The 19,512-nt window shown below is 36.7% G+C and overlaps 1 protein-coding gene across 1 annotated transcript in view; it reads right to left on the reverse strand.

Annotated features, from left to right (window-relative positions):
• Positions 1–19,512, reverse strand: part of LOC118747098 (titin-like) — a 30,056-nt gene continuing 10,544 nt past the window's right edge. The window contains exons 8-15 of the mRNA XM_036481089.1: positions 17,898–19,500; positions 17,542–17,829; positions 17,237–17,474; positions 14,069–14,240; positions 13,818–14,004; positions 9,487–9,832; positions 8,100–9,414; positions 1–2,236 (exon numbers count right to left, since the gene is read on the reverse strand). Of these exons, the coding sequence (XP_036336982.1) occupies positions 2,096–2,236; positions 8,100–9,414; positions 9,487–9,832; positions 13,818–14,004; positions 14,069–14,240; positions 17,237–17,474; positions 17,542–17,829; positions 17,898–19,500 (4,290 nt within the window). The 3' untranslated portion in view covers positions 1–2,095. The remainder of the gene's footprint in view (positions 2,237–8,099; positions 9,415–9,486; positions 9,833–13,817; positions 14,005–14,068; positions 14,241–17,236; positions 17,475–17,541; positions 17,830–17,897; positions 19,501–19,512) is intronic.

The raw sequence follows: 19,512 nt of genomic DNA on the forward strand, positions 1-19,512 counted from the left end.
TTTTTTTTTGGCAGTGTTTCAATGGATTTGCTGGCCAGGTGTGCCAGCGGAGGGTGTAGGGAGAAGCGCGGCGCAGCACAAATGCTAAAAATACACGACGCTAATCAACAGCATTTCAAAATAGCCAATGGCTAATCTCCATAAGCGCAAAACCATTGTCGAAGATGATGCCATGAATAACAATTTGAAAAAGTAGAAATTAAAAAAATAAAAAATAAAATTAATTTAAATTAAAAATTTACGAGCAAAATAATTTAGAATTTTTAAATTATTTATTATTCCTATTATCGCGTGAAAAATTAGAAGCTTAAGTAATACTCTTCACCCCACAAGCGACAAGGGAACCATGCCGCATACACTACAATGGCCATATGCACTAAGAATAGCCCGACATACATACATATGTACATGCATACATTTCATTATATTTTGTATGATTGCTGCTGCTTTACTTGCTCCCATTAAAAATTTATGTTCGTTCCACAATATGAACGCATATTTCTATGCATGACTGTACCTACATACATATGTATGTATGCCTGTATGTATGCATGTAAAATCGTATATGCAGCTACCTAAATTTTGCGCACGAACCTGTGTGGTTCCCCTAGGCGGGCAGGTGGGCTACTTGACTGGCTACTACCACTGACTGCGCTGTACATATGTATATACAAATATGTATGTGTGCTAGTTGTATGCTCTAAGCTTAAATGCAATTAAGAGCAGAAATTAGAATTATCTACATATTTCCCATGCGCTAGTCGCTAGGCGGCATCTTTCGATATTCAACAACATTGTACAAAAATGTGCCACTGAGAAGTGTATATGTATATACATACTTATTTATACATACATATGTATACTCACACACACACGCTCCCCTTTTAAATGTTATATCCTGCTAATAATTCATGTTAATAACAATAAAGCGAAAAAAATTATGTGAATGCGAATGTGTTTGCGCCGAAAGTAGGTTTGTGTGTTTTTAAGTATTCTAGATGACAGAAAAAATTGTGTGTAGTCAGTCGTTTCATATTAAAATGTATGCTTTTAGACTGAATATGCGTTTTGCGCACGGCTCCCAAGTTAAGTGTACACACAAATCTACATAGTTGGCTGACCAACTTTATTATAAGCGATTCAAAATTTCTCCATATTTTGTGTGTGTTTTTTTCCGCCCGAAAATTGGATGTGCACCAGAATTAGATTTTTACTTTCGAGTGCTTTTGGCGTTGTGTGTGATTTTTTAAGCTTGTGTGCTTGTGTATGCGGTATGGTAATGTACATATGAGCGCTTTTGACTAAATGGTACGATGTTACTCATACGCCCTGCGCACCAACAGCCTACCCACAATAGCAATGCATGCGTACGCGTGTGTGTGTGTGTGTGTGTGTGTGTGTGTGTGGTTGCACGCTTACACGCTTTCTACTTAAGTTGCTGCATTATTTAAACCGAAAAAAATGCAATTGAGCAACATCTAAAAACACTCAAAATCCACAATTGAGACTTGCTCACTCGCCGTATGTTTACGGATTTCATTGTAATGCTTAGATTCCACTTTTGTTTTTAGCTATGCGCTTTTTTCTAGCTGTGTAAGAAATGCCAACTTATTTAACTTTAAAAATCTTAAATTTCGTATTTTTATTTTTGTATTTTTTTTATGAATTGCTCACTTTTTATTATGTTAATTAGTAGATATGTAGTAAAAATATTTCGTTTTTATATCATTTTTATGTACGTTTTTGTTTTTGTTTCGTTTTTTTGGGATTTACTATTTCAATAATAATAAAATATTTATTTTTATTTTTAAGTTTCAGTAAAATTGCATTAATATTGTTTCAAACTTTTACGACTAGTTCTAGTAAGATAATTAGTTAAATTTATCTCATTTCTGCTGTTTCGTTCAAATATTTCTGATACTACTTAATGTGAACACTGATTTTAGTTCGGGTCTCGTTCTTAATTTGTAATTTGAGTATTTCATATTTGATAGCCAAGCTAGAGCTATGAGTTTGTTTCGGTTTTGTTAGATTACGTCCGTCAACGTTTCGCATTTTCGTTCACTAATATTTGATTTGCTTATGTCTTATTAATTCAATCCTTACTTTTAACAGTCAACTTAGCTGACGACTCGACCTGTCCAGTTGATGAGGTAACACGAACCGTGAAAATGCCCGAATCCTCCTCATAAGTTGTTCCAATAAGTAGTACGGCACTATTTCCATCGAAGATCATCTGAAATTAAAGCAGAAAACGAAATTTTAGAAAAAAATACCAACTTTTCGTTGAAATAAGAACTGAATTTTAGAGTCGCTCTTTAAGATTTCTATTTTCGTCTAAGAAAAGATAAAATTGCAATTCTGGGCTTATAAGGTCTCTAAGCAAGAAAGCTGGATAATCTAGTTAGTAGCGGGTTCAAATCAGGACTGCCAGAGGGTCATTCTTTAGAGGAAATGAATGCTGGAAAATTGTTTTCGAGCCAGGTTTGGGTAATTTTAGCGTTAAGGCCCGGCGCAGAATCCTGCTGGAAACTCCACGACTGGTTTTGGAGCAGATAATGCTTAAATGGCTTTACAACAGCTTCCGTAGAACACTTTGGCCGATGTTTTGGCCTCTTTTTCGCAAAAATGCAAGTCAGTGACCCTATCGAAAGAAACCATGAGTGGAGCTGGCTGATGAACCATAGACCATTATAGTGAAAACGATATAGGTAGAGCCACAGAGACTCAATCTGGGGGCCATTTTAGGATTTTAGAGATTTTCGGGATTCTCGGGACTTATCGATATAATAATAGATATTTTTGTCGGTTTTGTTATGAATATTGTTATCGATTATTTATCGATTTTGTTATCAGTTTTTTTGATGAATTTTGTTATCAATTTGGTTATGGATATTGTTATCGATTTTGTTATCATTATTTTTATCGATTTTGTAATCAATTTTTGTTATCGATTATTTATCGATTTTGTTATCGATCTTTTTATCGATTTTGTTACTGATGGTTTTATCGATTTTCTAATGGATTTTGTAACAATATTAATATCGATTTTGCTATCGAAATTTGCATCGAATTCGTCATCGAATTTGTTATCGGTATTTTATCGATTTTGTTACCAATTTTCTTATCGATTATTTATCGATTTTTTTATCGATTATTTTGTTATCGATATTTTTATCAATTTTGGTATAGATATTTTTGTCGATTTTTGTTATAATTTTTTTTATCGATTATTTGTCGATTTTGTTATTGGTGTTTTTATCGATTTTGTACTCAATATTTTTATCGTTTTTGTTATCGATATTTTTTATAATAGATTTTGCTACCAATATTTTTATCTATTTTGCTATCGAAATTTTTATAAAATTTGTCATCGATTTCGTTATCGGTTTCGTTATCGATGATTTGTTGGATGTTACTATCGATTTCGTTATCGATACAGTATAAAGATAAAAATCAAGACAAAGGAAAACAGAACAACATAAGTGCAATTAGAACGAACAGAACAGATACCTCCATTCACCGCCGTCTGCGATAGCAGGATATTGGATACAGTAAAGTCTATAGGAAGGTCTGGCACACGTTTGTGACAAGTGGTTTTGGGATTACAGCTACCTGTAAAGTATGAGGTTATGTTTATTTACAGTGCACGTGTGAAAGTCTTTACCGACTTTAAGAGAGAAAATATAAGCTTCATAGTGAAATAAATACTCAAAGGACGGTAAGTACATATATTTAGGCTTGTTTGAACATAATAAATTTGAACATAAAGACCAAGTATTGAGCCATGTTTCAGAGCATTTCACGCCCAAAATAAGCCATAATGCTACTGTGTTTTCGCCTAGACTTAATTTTATGTAAGCTTTGTATTTTTGAATAAAACTGAGTTAGATAAAGCCCTGAAGTTTAGCCTATCACGTAAATGTGACACTTGTCTATACCGAAAAATATCTCTATAGACTAGCGTCACAAATATGTGTCAGGCGTAAAACAATTACTTTTATTATGAATTTGAGTCTCTGAGATACCCAATGACAGCCAAAACCCACAAAACTAGACAAAAATAAATAAAATTCTACCTGGTCTGTAATGACGCACTGCTTAAATACGCTTGGTAGCGAACGTGTTAAGCTAAAGCAGACGTATGTATGTATGTATGCACATATGTATGTATATTGGTTATGAGGCAAAATAGCTATGTAACGTAAGTTTTCCTTCTCCAGTGTGGCCCAGGCGCACTTACTTTTTTTTACCAAAGCTACAGTAAACAAATGTCCGATGCGGCGTTCGAAAGTGCCAAGTGCTTTCCTGTTTTGCCTGACATTCATCAATCGGCCCGCTGCAGAATGCGGTAAACATAGTCGCCAAACGGGTTAAAAATAGGTTTCAAGAAGTCTAACATAGGAAAAGGAACAAATTACAAGAATAATTTCTTCAAGGAGATAAGGTACAATTCCCTAAAGAGGGCCAATATTTGCGAGGTATCCATAATAACAAGCTCTTATGGAGTTCGCACCTAGATAAAGCTACTCAAAAAGGCAGCGCTTCTACCTGGGCCTGCCGGAAACTAAGGCAGAAGTGAAGTACACGCAGGTTAAGTCCAGTAAACTATAATCGCGGTTCTCGAGTTGCTTCTTGACCTGCCTTCCCTAAACATTGTAATTAAGAAAGATGCTCTGCTGTTTGCAGCAAGTCTCATCTCAGGGGGCAATGTGGAAACCAAAAAGCTCGTACATCCTCTCACCCTCAGGGTCATAGAATAAGAGAACAGGCTGCACATTAGCTTTTAGGACATGTGTCTTCCAAGATATAACTTCATACAGAATTTTAAGGTCCTTTTCTCCAAAAGAATCAACTGGCTAACGAACGACGTAAACCACGGATATTTGGTATACTGACGGCTCCAAGACTGATCCCTGCGTCTGAGCAGGAGTTTACGGCATACAACCCAAAAAGTTTCATTTCACCAGCATTGTCCCAGAACCCTTGATTGGTCTGCCATGGAGTTCCGAAATTACTATATCTGCCAAAGGGCCTCGCAAGAAAAAATTATTTAAGAAAATTAATCTATCACTTTACAACATCAGTCAGCTGTCTACCAGACATGGTAGATTCAGGCTTGATGGTATCAAGCAGTTGTTTAAAGTTTGAAAATTGCTTGACAAAACGCTCATAAATGGAAGGTAAAACAAGTAACTTTTAAGCAAAAAACACAACGGACTTCAATTCTCATATACAATTTTTAGGAGTACCGTTAATTTTTTCATGATCCAATGATCGGATCTAAACCAAATTAATACAAGCCACAAGACTGCTGCGAGACACAACCTTTACGATAGAAAAAGAATTATCGAAATCGGTTGACGTGGTCCAAAGTTATGCGGTAACATACATAAAAAAAAAATATATTCCAACAATATCTCAAGAACTAGAAAAAATGAAAAAGAGCATTTCTAAATAAACACCTCAGAAATGGTTTTTCAATAAGACTTTTTCTTTGGAAGCTGCAGCAGATCTTCCAGTAGCGCTGCCATTCGAAAGCAAGAGAGAAGGTGTGTTTCAAAGGCAAACAGAGACAAATAAAAGAAAAAAAGCAGTAGACGTATCAGTGTGTATCTGCTGGATAGTTAAGTTAAAATTGTTTCGTTATTACTTGAAAACTCTGTTCATTTCATACAAAATGAAAAGAGGCAAAGAATCGAGCACGGATGGCCTATCTCTTCAAAATATGTGAAATAATGGCTTCCAAAAGGCCTTTCATTTTCTTATTTTTCTAACTGGGTGCTTTTGAGATGGAAAATTGAGGAAAAAATAGTCTCGTTGGATAAGGAAATTACTATGACCTTTATAATGACCTTCAAAAATAGAGGGGCCTAATTTTTTTACCTTTTTTGAAATCAAGTATATTTTTCGGCTTCTTACTGCAAACTTTTAAACTTTTTCAAAGTTCATTGCATACTGTTTTCAGGTCAGAAAGAAACGCGCTGTATGTTGGAGGTAATTTTAAAGGTCGAGGTTAAGTTTTTATTCAACGAGACTATTCTTCCTGAACTTTCCATCTCAAAAGCTCTAAAATACCGTTACATTTATTTCGCTATTTATTTTCGTTCTCACGATATTAGAAGTTGTCTCAAGAAAATTTTATTTTCCACACTGTGCACCGTACGAAATAAAATGAGGTGTTTGATAAGATGACTTTCGTGCGTCGACTTCGATCTGTTTGATACCATAACAAATACGTGGTTCCTTAGTGCATAACAGCGACACAGTGGGGCAAAAAAGGTTACTGTGGACAAATCAATTTTGAGAGCCCAAATATGAACCGATTTCAAGTTTCTTTTTTTTTTAAATAAGAGATAATTAAATTTCGCGTCGATCTATCCGTGGTGATTTTTTAAAAAAGCTCTAGTTTTTTATTTATTTATGTTGAAAAGTGAAAGAAAAAAATTTTATGTTTGAATGCTTCTAATTGTTTGGAAAATACTTGAAATTAATTTCAAATGCCTGCAATTATTTAAAAAAACTATTCATAGACATTTTTCCATAGGAAACATTTAATAAAAAAATATTTTTAATTTGCCATCTATACTGATATATATTTTGAAAGCCTTTTTTTCTAATCGAAAAACTCGAGAACAGCTGTACCGAAATTTTTGAAATTTTGGACCTCGACTCTAAACCCTCAAAGGATGATAATAGAAGAAGAATAATTTCGATATATCAAGGGCATATATCATACAAACTAAAGTTTTCACACAACTTATCTCTGGAAGTATTCATCGTAGAGTGCTGCTACTTAGTATAGAGATATATAATATCAACGCCAACCTCATGGAAAAATGGGATTAGAATGTGTATGTGGTGTGAGAAATTCAGTTTGTATGGGAGGTGCCACGCCCCCTTTTTCAATAACTCCCATTTTTTTCCATAAGTTTGGCGTTGATATTATATATCTCTGTACTAAACTGCAGCACTCGACGATGAATACTTCCAGAGATATGTTGTGTGAAAACTTCAGTTTGTATGGGAGGTGCCACGCCCTCTTGATATATCGAAATTGCTTTTGATCTATTATCATCCTCTGATGGTCTGGAGTCGATGCCCAAAATTTCAAAAATATCGGTACAGCTGTTCTCGAGTTTGTCGAACAGAAAGAAACGAAAAAAACGGCTTTCAAAATATATATTAGTATAAATAACAAATGAAATACATTTATTAATAAAATCTATCCTATGGAAAAATGTTTATAAATAATTTTTTAAATAATTACAGACATTTGAAATCAATTTCAAATATTTTCCAAAAAAGTGGAAGCATTCAAACGTAAAATTATTTTTATTTCATTTTTGACCATAAAGAAATAAAAAAAACCAGAGCTTTTTTTAAAAAATCACCATAGATATATCGACGCTAAATTTAATTATCTTTTATTTAAAAAAAAAGAAACGTGAAATCGGTTCATATTCGTTCTCTCAAAATTAATTTGTTCACAGCAAACCCTTTTTTGCCCCACTGTGCGTCCTCATATAAGGTATGGCCAAAAGGAGTAACCGTACTACAAATTCGCTAAAATTTCCCGTAGGATCGCTTTTGCACTTTGGAATGAAGAAATGTGGAAAACGGTAAAGGTCGGCGCACCGCCACGGCAACAGCTCCTATGGGTGGAAATGGCAAATATTATCCGACTTTGATTTATGCTGATATTGACCAGAAAAGCATCAAAATCCTTTCCCGATACTCCCGATAAAACCCGGAACCACCGCAAATTCACAAATGTTCCTTAAAAACCGTTGTATGAAATACGCACTTTTTATGTTTTATTGAGACGAAAACGAACAGCAAAGGAAAACAAAATAGTCGGCGCCACTGTCCTAAGCTACTGAAAGCGAACCAGGATCTGGTTTTTTATATCTTAACTGAAACTGATTGGATTGTAATTATTACTGCATATAAATAAATGTTACTAAGCGAGTAAACCAGGGGATTTTTAAATGCGATTCACTAAGATTACGCTTTTAAACTTAACAAACATATTTTTTAAAGTGAAAATTATAATTATGTATAAAGATAAATTAAGACAATAAAATAACGATACTCACTTGGAAGTCGGGGGTTTCCGGTATGAGAGCACCCTCTCGGAACCATTGCACACTGGTGGCCTTCACTTTTCCGGTAACGGTAGTTTTAAATTGTGCTGGCATACCCTCCGTTACGGAGGCATCCTTTAGTGCGGTGATGGTTGGTGGTGCATCGAGATTCTCAATTGGACGCACCTTCAATTGAGCGCTGGTCTGAATGCTACCCAGCTTATTCTCAGCGACGCACTTATATGTGCCCTCATCCTCAGGGAATGCTTCGGAAATCACCAGTTGGTAATATTCACCTTGACGTGTCATTTGGAAGTAACGCGATGGTTTCACAATATTTTCACCACGCAGCCAGCGTGCCGTTGGTGTGGGCTTGCCTTCAATGCGGCAGCGGAAGATCACTTTGCTACCTTCTTCCACTGATTGACTCTTCAATTTCTCTACAATGTGTGGTGGCTTTTCGCTGCCCGGTGTGGTGGGTTTCTCAGGCTTAGTGGGCGATTGTACAATGCAGTCGGCATCGCAACGTGCTTCGCCAGCTACATTGACGGCGACACACTCATAGCGGCCGGAATCTTCGGCGAATGGTTCGATTATGAGTAGAGTGTAGAGGTTGTCCTCTTCAAGCATTTTGAATTTGATGCTTGGCTGTATCTTTTGACCATTCTTCAACCAATAAACATCCATGGGGCGTGAGCCAGTAAGCTTGGCGTCGAAACGTGCCAACTGACCGGTGGATACAGTGGTGCTTTGAATGACATTGACAAAGCTAGGCGGTGTTAGACCACCCTTGCCGGCACGACGACGTTCTTCAACCACCAAATTGGCACTGCACTTGGCGGTACCACCACGGTTCTCGGCGATGCATGAGAATACAGCCGAATCTTCGACGAACACCTGGCGTATGATGAGTATGGACTTGCCACTGAAGGTGTGAATTTGCAAATCTGGTGAACTCTTGATGGGGAAGTTTTCACGGTACCACTTTACAGTTGGCATTGGCTCACCATCGAATTCCACCTCGAATTTGGCTTGTTCATTCTCGAACACGCGGCAAGGCTGAATTTTCTTCGTGAACACTGGTGGTTTCGATGGTTGTACGGGGCCCTTCACTACGCGCTCCTGCACGGTGCCCTTGTGTTCCATTTCAGTGGTTTCGGTTGCAGTAATTTTGCGTGTTATCTCCAAATCACCAACAACTTCCTTTTGGGTCTGCTGTTGTTTATTCATGATGACCTCGCGGCCATGTACAGATGATTCAGTGGGTTCAACTGGTGCTTTCTTCACAACCTTCTTAGCAGCAGTAGTTGCGGACGATTGTTCTTCCCTGAAAAGTGAAATTGTAAGAGCAGAGTTTAGCAAAGGGTTATAAATCAAAAGCTGTGTCGATGAAACTTACAAATTCTGCTCGTATGATTGCGCCATGCCCTTGGCAGCGGATTTCTGCACGACCTTTTCACCGGGTATCGCATATTGATGAGATTCCTGTCGCAAATTGGTCTCCTTTAGCAATTGCTCCGTTTCCAGTTCTTGCAGTTTGCTGTAGTAGTCCTCACTCTTCTTGGCATTAACAGTTTGTTGCCATTCGGGAGCTTCTGGTTTAATCTGCTTCGGTTTCAAGTGTTCGACACCCTTCAATGGTTTACCCTGTTCGGCCAAATACTGCTTGCGTTCATCGAATATCTTTTCCAATTCAGTTTCTTGACGCTCTTTTTGGTAAGCAGTTAGTTCATAATCATACCAAGCTGTAGGCAGTAAAAGGAGTAAACTCCGTGAGTAACATTTTCGTGGGTATGTGTGTTTAGTTTACAAAAGTTTAACCTTACTAAATATACGCAAAAAGTAGTAGTAAAACTTTAGGCGAAATTACGCAATATTTACATATAATTAATTTCTGCATTTTAACTACTGAACCATTACTAAAGGTTCAATAAAATACTTACCTGATCTATCATAATTTTTGCTTATCAGTATAAGGGAACTTAGTCTAAAAAAAAAGCACTACGAATGCAAAATTACATACAAAGTATGAGCTTTCAAACTTAAGCTGGAAAGCGATTTCTTTTGGTTAAATTCAGTTTTGCTTTGAAGAAAGCTAGCATAGCCTTATGCATAAAAATTGAGTTTTAGTAAAGTAATAAGATTTCTGTGCATTGAGCACAAAAATTTCTGCTGGGATAAAGCTCATTAGTACATTGTGAAGACCAGTGGAAAAGCCAATAATTTCCCGAACACTTGAAAGCTTAACTGCGGGTTGTGTTTATCAAATATAAAGATGAGCCCATCGCACAAAAGTAATAGTTTATGGCAGTTGCAAAACCCCGATTGCGAGAAATGCCGATATCTTGTTCTCAATTTTTCACAACAGGCAATGGCTGCTAGAAGTATTACCAATAGAACCCAAAATTTAAAAATCATATGCCCAAAATAATTTCCCATGTCACACATTGGCCGTGTTCCACTTTTCTACGGGACCCTTTCGCGATGAACTGCCTCCTTAGTAATGTTAGCAAGCTCCTATGCATTTTAGTTCCCCGGAAGGTTCCTATGACTTGAAATACATATCAAGAGCACAGCAAACTGCTCTGCCATTACACAAAGGGAAATGTGACAGTTCGTTACCGATTCCTTTAGATAGCCCCCCTATCTGTGAGTAGATATACTCTCCTGTTATCCAGCTTGGACCTATAAAAATAGAACAAAATGGAGTCCTTATGTTTCTCTACTTAGTATTTATCTATATGAGACACCTTTTACTAAAAAGTTTTAAGACCAGGGCTAATAGCTTTAAAAGCATACACGCGTTAGCGATAGCGAAAACGGCAAACAATCGAACGATGAGCTATAAGAGCTTTACATACATATTTGGATGGGCCGAAATCGGTTAAGCGGTTACAGCGGCAACTGGAAAGAAAGGGGCGTTGACGCCCAGTATTCCATTTTTGCTCGGTAGCTGTGGGTTCTTAAAAGGCGTGTAATTACTTTCGTATATTTACCAACATTTTAATTTCTGTGGACTTAGGGGGCGTTCACACAGAAAGCGGGCCCGAGCCGAGCGGCTCCGAGCTTTCAAATTAATGTAGCTATATTAGAGTGTTCATACAAGTAAGTTGTTTGATATATTTACGGCCAATTCCATGCAAAAAGCTCTGCTCCGCTTCGTTCGTTATGAACGCCCGCATCTCTGTATGAACGCAGCCTTAGGGTATGTTTACATATGAAACCGTGCCGGTCTGGATGACGCCGAACGAAGCAACTCGGAGCGGGACGAAGCTGCATGTGTTCACAGCGAGTGAAGCGGAACTGAGCTTTTTACATGGAATGGCTGCAGCGATAGCTTAAAACGCACCCTGAGTGAAAAGTGACTGAAATATTTAAATAACTTGTTTAAGAATATGTTTCTAAGAATAAAGTCTTATTCAACTAAATATTTGGATTTTTTGTCCGCAGCAGCGTCATGAAACTGACGCTGCGTCTGATCACGAGTCATCAGTGTACGTTTTGACTCTCCCCAGTCGGTTCATGCAGAATGTGGTTCTCTAAGAATGCCTTTTCGGGTACTGGCGTTTTTTTGTCCGGAAGTTTGAGGCACATTTAAATTCTGGAGGAAAAATGAGGAAAAACTACATGGAAAAATAATAACATTATTTTTTCACTAAGGCTAAAAATCTGCAGGTCATGAAAGCTTTACTGCTCGACTTAGCATTTTGTAATGCTTTGACTTCGGCAAATAAATCCGAACGCGATTAAAAAGCTCTGCAAAGCTCTCCAAATCAAAAACAACCACCTAATGCAAAATTGCCTTTTAAAAGAAGCGCTCTTTCTGTGTTTTATGCGTGTATAAAAGCGAATAAAAAATTTCACGTTTTTGGAACTACTTCTGAGTGGAATATTATGTATACCGCCAATAAAAAAAGTATCAAAATCAAAAACCGCTTTGCTTTCAGCGCCGAAACGCTATTGAAAAAGCTTACTGTATGAACACGTTTATACAGCTACAGAAATTTTAAAGCTTCCTTTTGATCGAAACTCCAAACCATGCTTTTCATGTGTTAAGCGTTTCTGCACTCTATTCATAAACATAACAGCGATAGATTTTTTTTTCTATGAATGGCCTGCTTCTAAAATGGCAAGGACAAACCTGAACTTTGAACTTTCTCTAAAAAGATTTTATCATAGACGAACTTTCTAAAGTTATCAAAATGTTTTCACAATCATTTTTTGCATCCGAATTTATTTTTCTTTCAAAATACGGACTTTGGGAGTCACTATTCTAGGACTGAGTTTATAGACTCATTCATCATATTTTCGTAATCACATAGTTAAATGATATTAATTATATTTCTTAAAGCTAAACATCCACATTGCAAAATTATATGCACAAATAACGGTCATGCAAATAAGTTAGTATTCGAAGATTTATGGTCTTAATATTTAAAGTTACATTATGAAATTTACAGAAAAAAAGATTTTGGTGAAATATGACATTTTAAGTAAAATTTATGAAAAATGTAGGTTAGACAGTGCGCTGTGAGAATGAATGTGCAAACATAGATGATAGATAGAAGAGAGAGCGATAGATAGACAGTTTAACGGACAAAAAGATAGAGACACAGAGAGCGTAAGAGAGAATTCTTGCAACATTCTTTAAAAATAATACTTTAGAGCTAAAAAAAAAAATGTTTTTCAAAATGTGAATTTTAAAATCAAATTCTACGATATCTTCATAATACTGAAAATACTCACAGATTACACTAAACAAAATAGTAATTACACAAACATTTCAAAATTACCGCAATAAATGACACATCTATATTTAGTTAATAAGAATGTAGTATAAACCTTAGCGTTGCCTCCAAACTCCGCACTTCGTCAGCAACAGCCGTGGTGCTCATCCAAAAAACGGCAGCAGGCGGGTGGATTACCTCTTGGACAGAAAGCAGCTTGGACGGCGGAAGGATTGTTTTTTTTTTGGGAGCGGAATTTCGAAATATGGCGTTTCAAGTGGGAATGGGGAATTGTTTAAAGGAATCGGACATATCGGAAGATTTAAGTGTGTGAGTAAAGCTGAGAGGAGTACCTGCTCAGTTTAAATATTGTAATCTAGTTGCGTTTCTGCGTTCAGTGAGTTTTTGTGTGTTTTGACCTAAGTGTCTAATAAAATTGTGAGCGAGTGCGCTACGGAAGAAAATCTTAGACCTTTAAGAAACTGTTTACCAAGTAAGTAGTTTGGCAATCCTTCTTTAGTGGAAATTTTTTTTTATGTGCATTGATTGTGCCTGTTGGTGAATGTTTGCATTTATATGTTTTTTTAAATCTTTACACTCAAATCAAATTGCAGTAACTGCACGGAATATTTGTCTGGCTAAAATGTGGTAAACATGGTGATATTTGTTCTGGTGGAGATGGTGAAAATATTTATGTTTGTATGTTTATATACAATGCCTGATGTTTTTTTTTTTTGGTTATTGAAAATGTAGTAAATTCAAGTTGTTTACAAAAACACCTATAAACTACATTCGTTTGTGAGTTGTACATAAGTATATAGTATATATACGGTAAAATAGTAAAATATATTTGTTATTGTATATAAATTCGAGTGCAAAAGTGGTGTCTAAAAATATTTTCTTTTGTTTAACTAATTTCGTATTAGAAAAGCTATCAGGAAAAGTGTTAATTTCTGTAGTGCAATGTAAATATATGTGTAAAATGTTTCAAGTGTGTACTTACGACGTGGTGAGTTCTTCAATACGCCGCGATAATCATCTGAACGCTCTACCACGTTCAGTTGGGTGGTCGCAATCGCTTCACCAACCGAATTGCGTGCGATCACTTCGACTTTGCCTGTATCGTATTGTCGTGTTTTTGGAATATCCAAATGGAACATTCCATCGTTCGTTAATTTGTAACGTGAGCCCTAGAATATGGTTAATTTAAGTATGTGTGGTCTTATGGATATCATTTAGAAAAGTGTGTCTTACATGTACAACGGTATGACCATTGATGAGCCACATAACTCTGGGACGTGGATGGCCAGTTACGCGTACACAGAAACGTGCCGGCTCGCCCTCCTCAACAGTTTGTGGTTCCAATTTGCTGACGAAAGTTGGTTTAGCTCTTGGTTTCGCATCAGGATCGACCTCCTCTGGAACACTGTAAAAGTAATATATGCATAATATGTAGTAGTATATCAAGAACTAGAAGAAGGAGAAACGCGATCAAACATGTAGAAAAAGTGTTGGGGCCAAATTATTATTGTTATTAAATATTGTTTTAGAAGTGAACTGCTTTTTTAGCTTAATGATTACTAATAGGAATAAATAAAGTAAAATAAAATTCAATAAACAAAATTAACTTTAATACCGGTAAAGAATATATACTAACATGGCAATCCTGGCAACTATCTTGAAAGCTCTTTACTGTCTATCGAAAGACTATTTAATTGAAAGATCTACTAATGAGGAAGTCTTACCGTTATGCCTTTTAGCAATAAGTTTAAAAAATTTAAGCAAAATAAAAAACATATTTTTTTCTTTTTTAAACCATAAAAACTAATAAATAAAAAAAGTAAATTACAAAAAAAACCAATACATAAGAATAAATAAAGATATTTTTTTTTAAACTAAACGAAATTAAAAAAAAATATTTTTTCTTTTTAAAACAATAAAATAAAAAAAATTAAATTAGAAAAAGAAGGAAATAGTTCTTAAAAATTTAATAAAAAACAAAATTTGTATTCTTAAAACAAAATCTAAGAACTACAGGATTATTACATTAAAAAATACAAAAAAATAAGATCGTAAAAATTAAATTAAATTAAACAAATATGTGTTTCTTTTTAAAACAATAAAATATAAAGATTAAAATATAAAATTAAAAGAAAATGAAATTAACAAAGGAAACAAAATTAATTAAGATGAAATAAAAAATAAATTTCTAAAAATTAAATGAAGTTAGAAAAAGTATTTTGATTTTTAAACAATAAAATCTAAAGACTAAGACAAAAAAAATAAAAATAAAAAATCACTTTAAGACAGTAAAATTTGAAAATTAAATTAAAAGTAAAAAAAATAAGTTTCTAAAAATTAAATTAAATTAAAAAATATATATTTTTCCTTTTAAACAATAAAACCTAAAAATTAAATTAAAAAAGAATAAAAAGTGGATGAAAAACATTAAAAAAAACTTCGCTGCCCGAGGACTCTCTCGAATTGCGCGCATTTGCTTAGCCCACTCGTCCAGAAGTGTTTTTTCTCAAAATACCTTTTAACCACTAGTGGCAAAAGAGAGAGCTTTTTTTAAGACTTTTGTGCTAGAATAACAAAAGTCTTTCGAACTATATTGCCATCTGTCTTTCATTTGTTTTACGAAAGAGTTTTTACTATCTTAGCAAGAATTGCCCTGTAAACATTTAAAAAATATATTGAACTCAGTTTCATGTGGCAACCTTAAGTTTGATATATAAAGAAAATGTTTAAAGACTGTCGAACTAAGTTGTTGCTAAGGTGCATTTTATATTTCTTCAGCTCCTATATATTATCCCGAATTCCACTAAGTTAACTTAAAAAATACTAATGCCAGATTGACACTGGGCCTCAAATGATTTGATGCTTCGGCCGATTAAATCCTGAATATAAATTCATTTCAAAAACTTGTATGCTTTTATAAACTTTTATAATAACAAAAGAAAAACATAATCTAATAACTAAATAACATTACCTAATTCAAGAATCGGCCAAAAACGGCCAATGCCGATTCTTTTGGCCGATAATAGCCTCGGCATTGGCCGATTAATCGGTCGGACTCTAGCAATGCATACTTCAAAGTTTAGTTGTGTGGCTTAAGAACTATTGACTTTTCAGGTCGGGGGCGTTTAGATTTTTCAATAACGCGGTGGTTGCCCGTCTTTCTGTTAGACTAGGAAAGGGAGTAAAACTTTGGATGCAACAGCAAAGCATGTCTTTATTGTCCCTAGTATGTAGAGGGTTTCGATAGGATTCATTGATTCGATTGATTAATTGAGTTGAAGGGCACAATGGTAGATCACATCAGGTGCCTTGGTACCTTGTGGACCAAAGGTGGATTTAGCTAATTTCACCCACTCCAGTAGAGTGACTCTACAGAGGTTAGTTTCGTTGCTAGGCTTTGCTTTTTTCCTGAAGTGAGTGTTGTGACACAAAATTCTGGCCGATGATTCCATCTGGAAAACTTTTGCCGGTTTATGAGTGTAAATACGATCTATCTCTGCCGATATTGTCGTTGTTAGTACTTTTGCACTGCCTTCGAAATGATGTAGATGTTCTTGCGGTGGTTCCGCCAGCTACTTGTTGGATTTCCTTAATATTTCCCTCATTTGCACGAGCTTCTTATTCCACCAAAGATACTCACTGTTTCTTTTATTTATGATTCTATGAGTTCTAATGAAAGCTGTTATTATATGTGTGTGAAGCTATTGAATTTCAGTCTTGAGCTACTGTGCAGCCAGGATTGGGCTTTTCAGGAATTTCGGTCTTTTCGATTATAAAGTTTGTTTTCCTGCGGTTAACTGATTTTTTGGCATAACTTATTCTAATGTGGCTACCAGTTTGTAACTTGAAGAACTCAATAGTCGTGTTACATTAAAGAAAAACAAAAAAATTTGATGATGTCTTCATGAAAAATCTTAAATATTTCGACAGTTGCACAGATTTACTGTTATAAGAAAGTTAGGCTGGGTTTGGTGGCTTTTCAATAATTTCTCGACATAAGTCTTCTTGGTATTGCCTATGGTGGAATTATCCCAGGTGAAGTAATTAGAGCGAGAAGAAAGGTAGTACTCCACTCACATTCCCTCATGAGAAGAATGGGTGGTAGTTATGGGTTTGAAATAAGCACCGATGAACTTTCACACGGATGGGTCGAAGCTTTACTAAGGGGACGGTGGAGGCATCCTTCAATTAGGTTGGACTTCTCTACTCAACATCACTTAAAGATGACTTAGCTAATCATCTTATTATTAACATATTTATTAGTAATTTTCAAGGCTTTGATGAATAAATTCCTACCAGATTAATTTTATGGCGTTAAAATTATAAATACGCGGAAAATAAATCACAGAAAATCATTCGAAAAGTAATTTAAATTCAAACTTCTAATTAATAAATACTTACACTTGCCATGAGGCTTCCATTTCCCGTATGCGCTGAATAGAAGCTTCCGCCATATGAGCGGGCAATTGTGAGTCGTAGACAATACCGGGCTTGCCAGATACCTTAATTAATGCACGGGTCTCATCTTTGCCATAGAGATTCGTGGCGCGGCATACATATTCACCGCTATCCTCTGGATAAACCCAACCAAAGTTCATTGCCACATAACCAAAATCGTAGATGGGCTGGAAGCGATTCTCTGTAAAATGAAGGCAAACATGTTAATAATGATTTTCTTTGATGCCATTACAAAACTGGTTACTCACTGTAAAACAGCGGTTTGCCATTGAAGAACCATTCGACCTTCATGTTCGGATCACCAACTGGCGCCAATTGACATTCAAATTTGGTGGTTGCCATTTCGGTAAGAGTAGTTTTGTCCTTGATTTGTGTGACAAAACGTGGTGGCTGCTTGCGATCTGGATCGAAGAGATCATCCTCAGTCAGATGCACCTCAGAAGTGTACTTCTTGATAGTGGCTTCCATTTGTGTGAGAGTTTCGGTGCGTTTCATGCCACGTGGCACTTGGTTTTGTAGTATAATTGTTGGCAATTCTGAAAATTCAAAGTAAAACTTTATACTGCTGCTACAACTCGTAACTAAGTATTTTCTGTCTACTTACTCTTGCAAGAAATAGTTGCTTTTGTGCGCGCTTCGCCATGTTTGTTCACTGCACGGCACACATATTCGCCTGAGTCCTCAGCATAGACATACAGAATATCAAGCGAAACATAACCCATATCGAAAATGGTTCTGTAACGATGTCCGCTGGGTAATAATTTGCCATTACGGTACCATTCTACACGCAAATTGGGATCGGTCTTTGGTTCCACTTGACACTCGAAGCGCATAGCTTCGGCTTCTTCGACTGTGACATTTTGAATTTCCGATGTGAATTCTGGTGGTCCGAAATCGGGTTCTTCAATCTTTGGCACATCGGGTATGCGGCCACGCTCAAGTTCTTTCAACTTTTCAGCAGTCATGCCATCAGGCAATTGTGTATCGTAGACGATGCTATGTTTTCCCTTGCAGGTAACCTTGGCAGTTGTTGTTGCAGTGCCCCATTTGTTGGTGGCACGGCAAGTGTACTCTCCAGCATCACGAGTGTAGATGTAATCGATATCCAAGGCAATGAAACCGAAATCGTTTAGTTGATGTACACGCGAGCCTGTCGGCATTGGGCGTCCATTGTAGAACCAATCGATGCGCATGGTTGGGTCACCAACTGGTTCGACACGGCAATCGAAGTGAATTGGCCCACCTTCGGGTACGTCGATGTTGTCTTTGATATCCTCAGTGAATTTAGGTGGATTTGGTTGCTCTTCGTCGATGACTATTTCTTCGCGCTTGTGCATGCTTTCTTCCAATTTCTGCAAGCTTTCCGTGCCTGTGCGGAAGTTAGAGGGTAGTTGTGGCTCGACAACAATGCCCTGGCGTCCCTTCACCTGCAGCTTACACGAAACGGTAGCCTCGCCATGCTTATTGGTTGCCTTACAAGTGTACAAACCGGAATCGCGTTGATAGCAGCCGGCAATTTCCAAAATGACAAAACCAAAATCGTTGATGGTCTTGATGCGGGAGCCAGCCCATAGAGCTTTACCGTTATGGAACCAATCGACACGCATGCTTGGATCGTTAACAGGCTGCAAGCGGCACTCGAAGTGTGCAAGCGAATTTTCCGTAATCACCATGTCGAATGGTGTAGTTATGAACTCTGGTGGCTTGCCACTATCGTCTTCTGGCACGAATTCCGTGCTGCGCATGCCCAGACCCTCAAGTTCAGCAATACGATCAATGGTGCCCTCCATGCCCTTCGGCAATTGAGATTCCATGATAATGCTGCGTTTGCCTTGAATCTTCATGGATGCAGTGGTGACAGCTTCACCATACTCGTTGATTGCACGGCAAGAATATTCACCTGAGTCCTCAGGATAGACGGGCGAGATTTCCAAGATGACGAAACCAAAGTCACAGAAAGTACGGAAACGTGAGCCCGCCTTAAGTGGGCGTCCATTCCAGAACCATTCAACACGGAGACGAGGATCATCAGTTGGGGTGACGCGTGCTTCAAAGTGTGCATTCTCACCTTCGCGCAGGTTGTCAATGTTCTCAAGTGGCACAGTGAAAACTGGCGCCTTTCCTTTGGTTTCTTCAACAGTTTCATCTCGTGTACGAATCATGCTATATTCCAAATTAGCGATCTTTTCCAAACCGCCCTCCATGCCCTATGATTATAA

The sequence above is a fragment of the Rhagoletis pomonella genome, unplaced genomic scaffold (assembly GCF_013731165.1).
Source record: "Rhagoletis pomonella isolate Grant_MI unplaced genomic scaffold, Rhpom_1.0 Rhpom_scaffold_00011, whole genome shotgun sequence".
Taxonomy (NCBI): Eukaryota; Metazoa; Arthropoda; class Insecta; order Diptera; family Tephritidae; genus Rhagoletis; species Rhagoletis pomonella.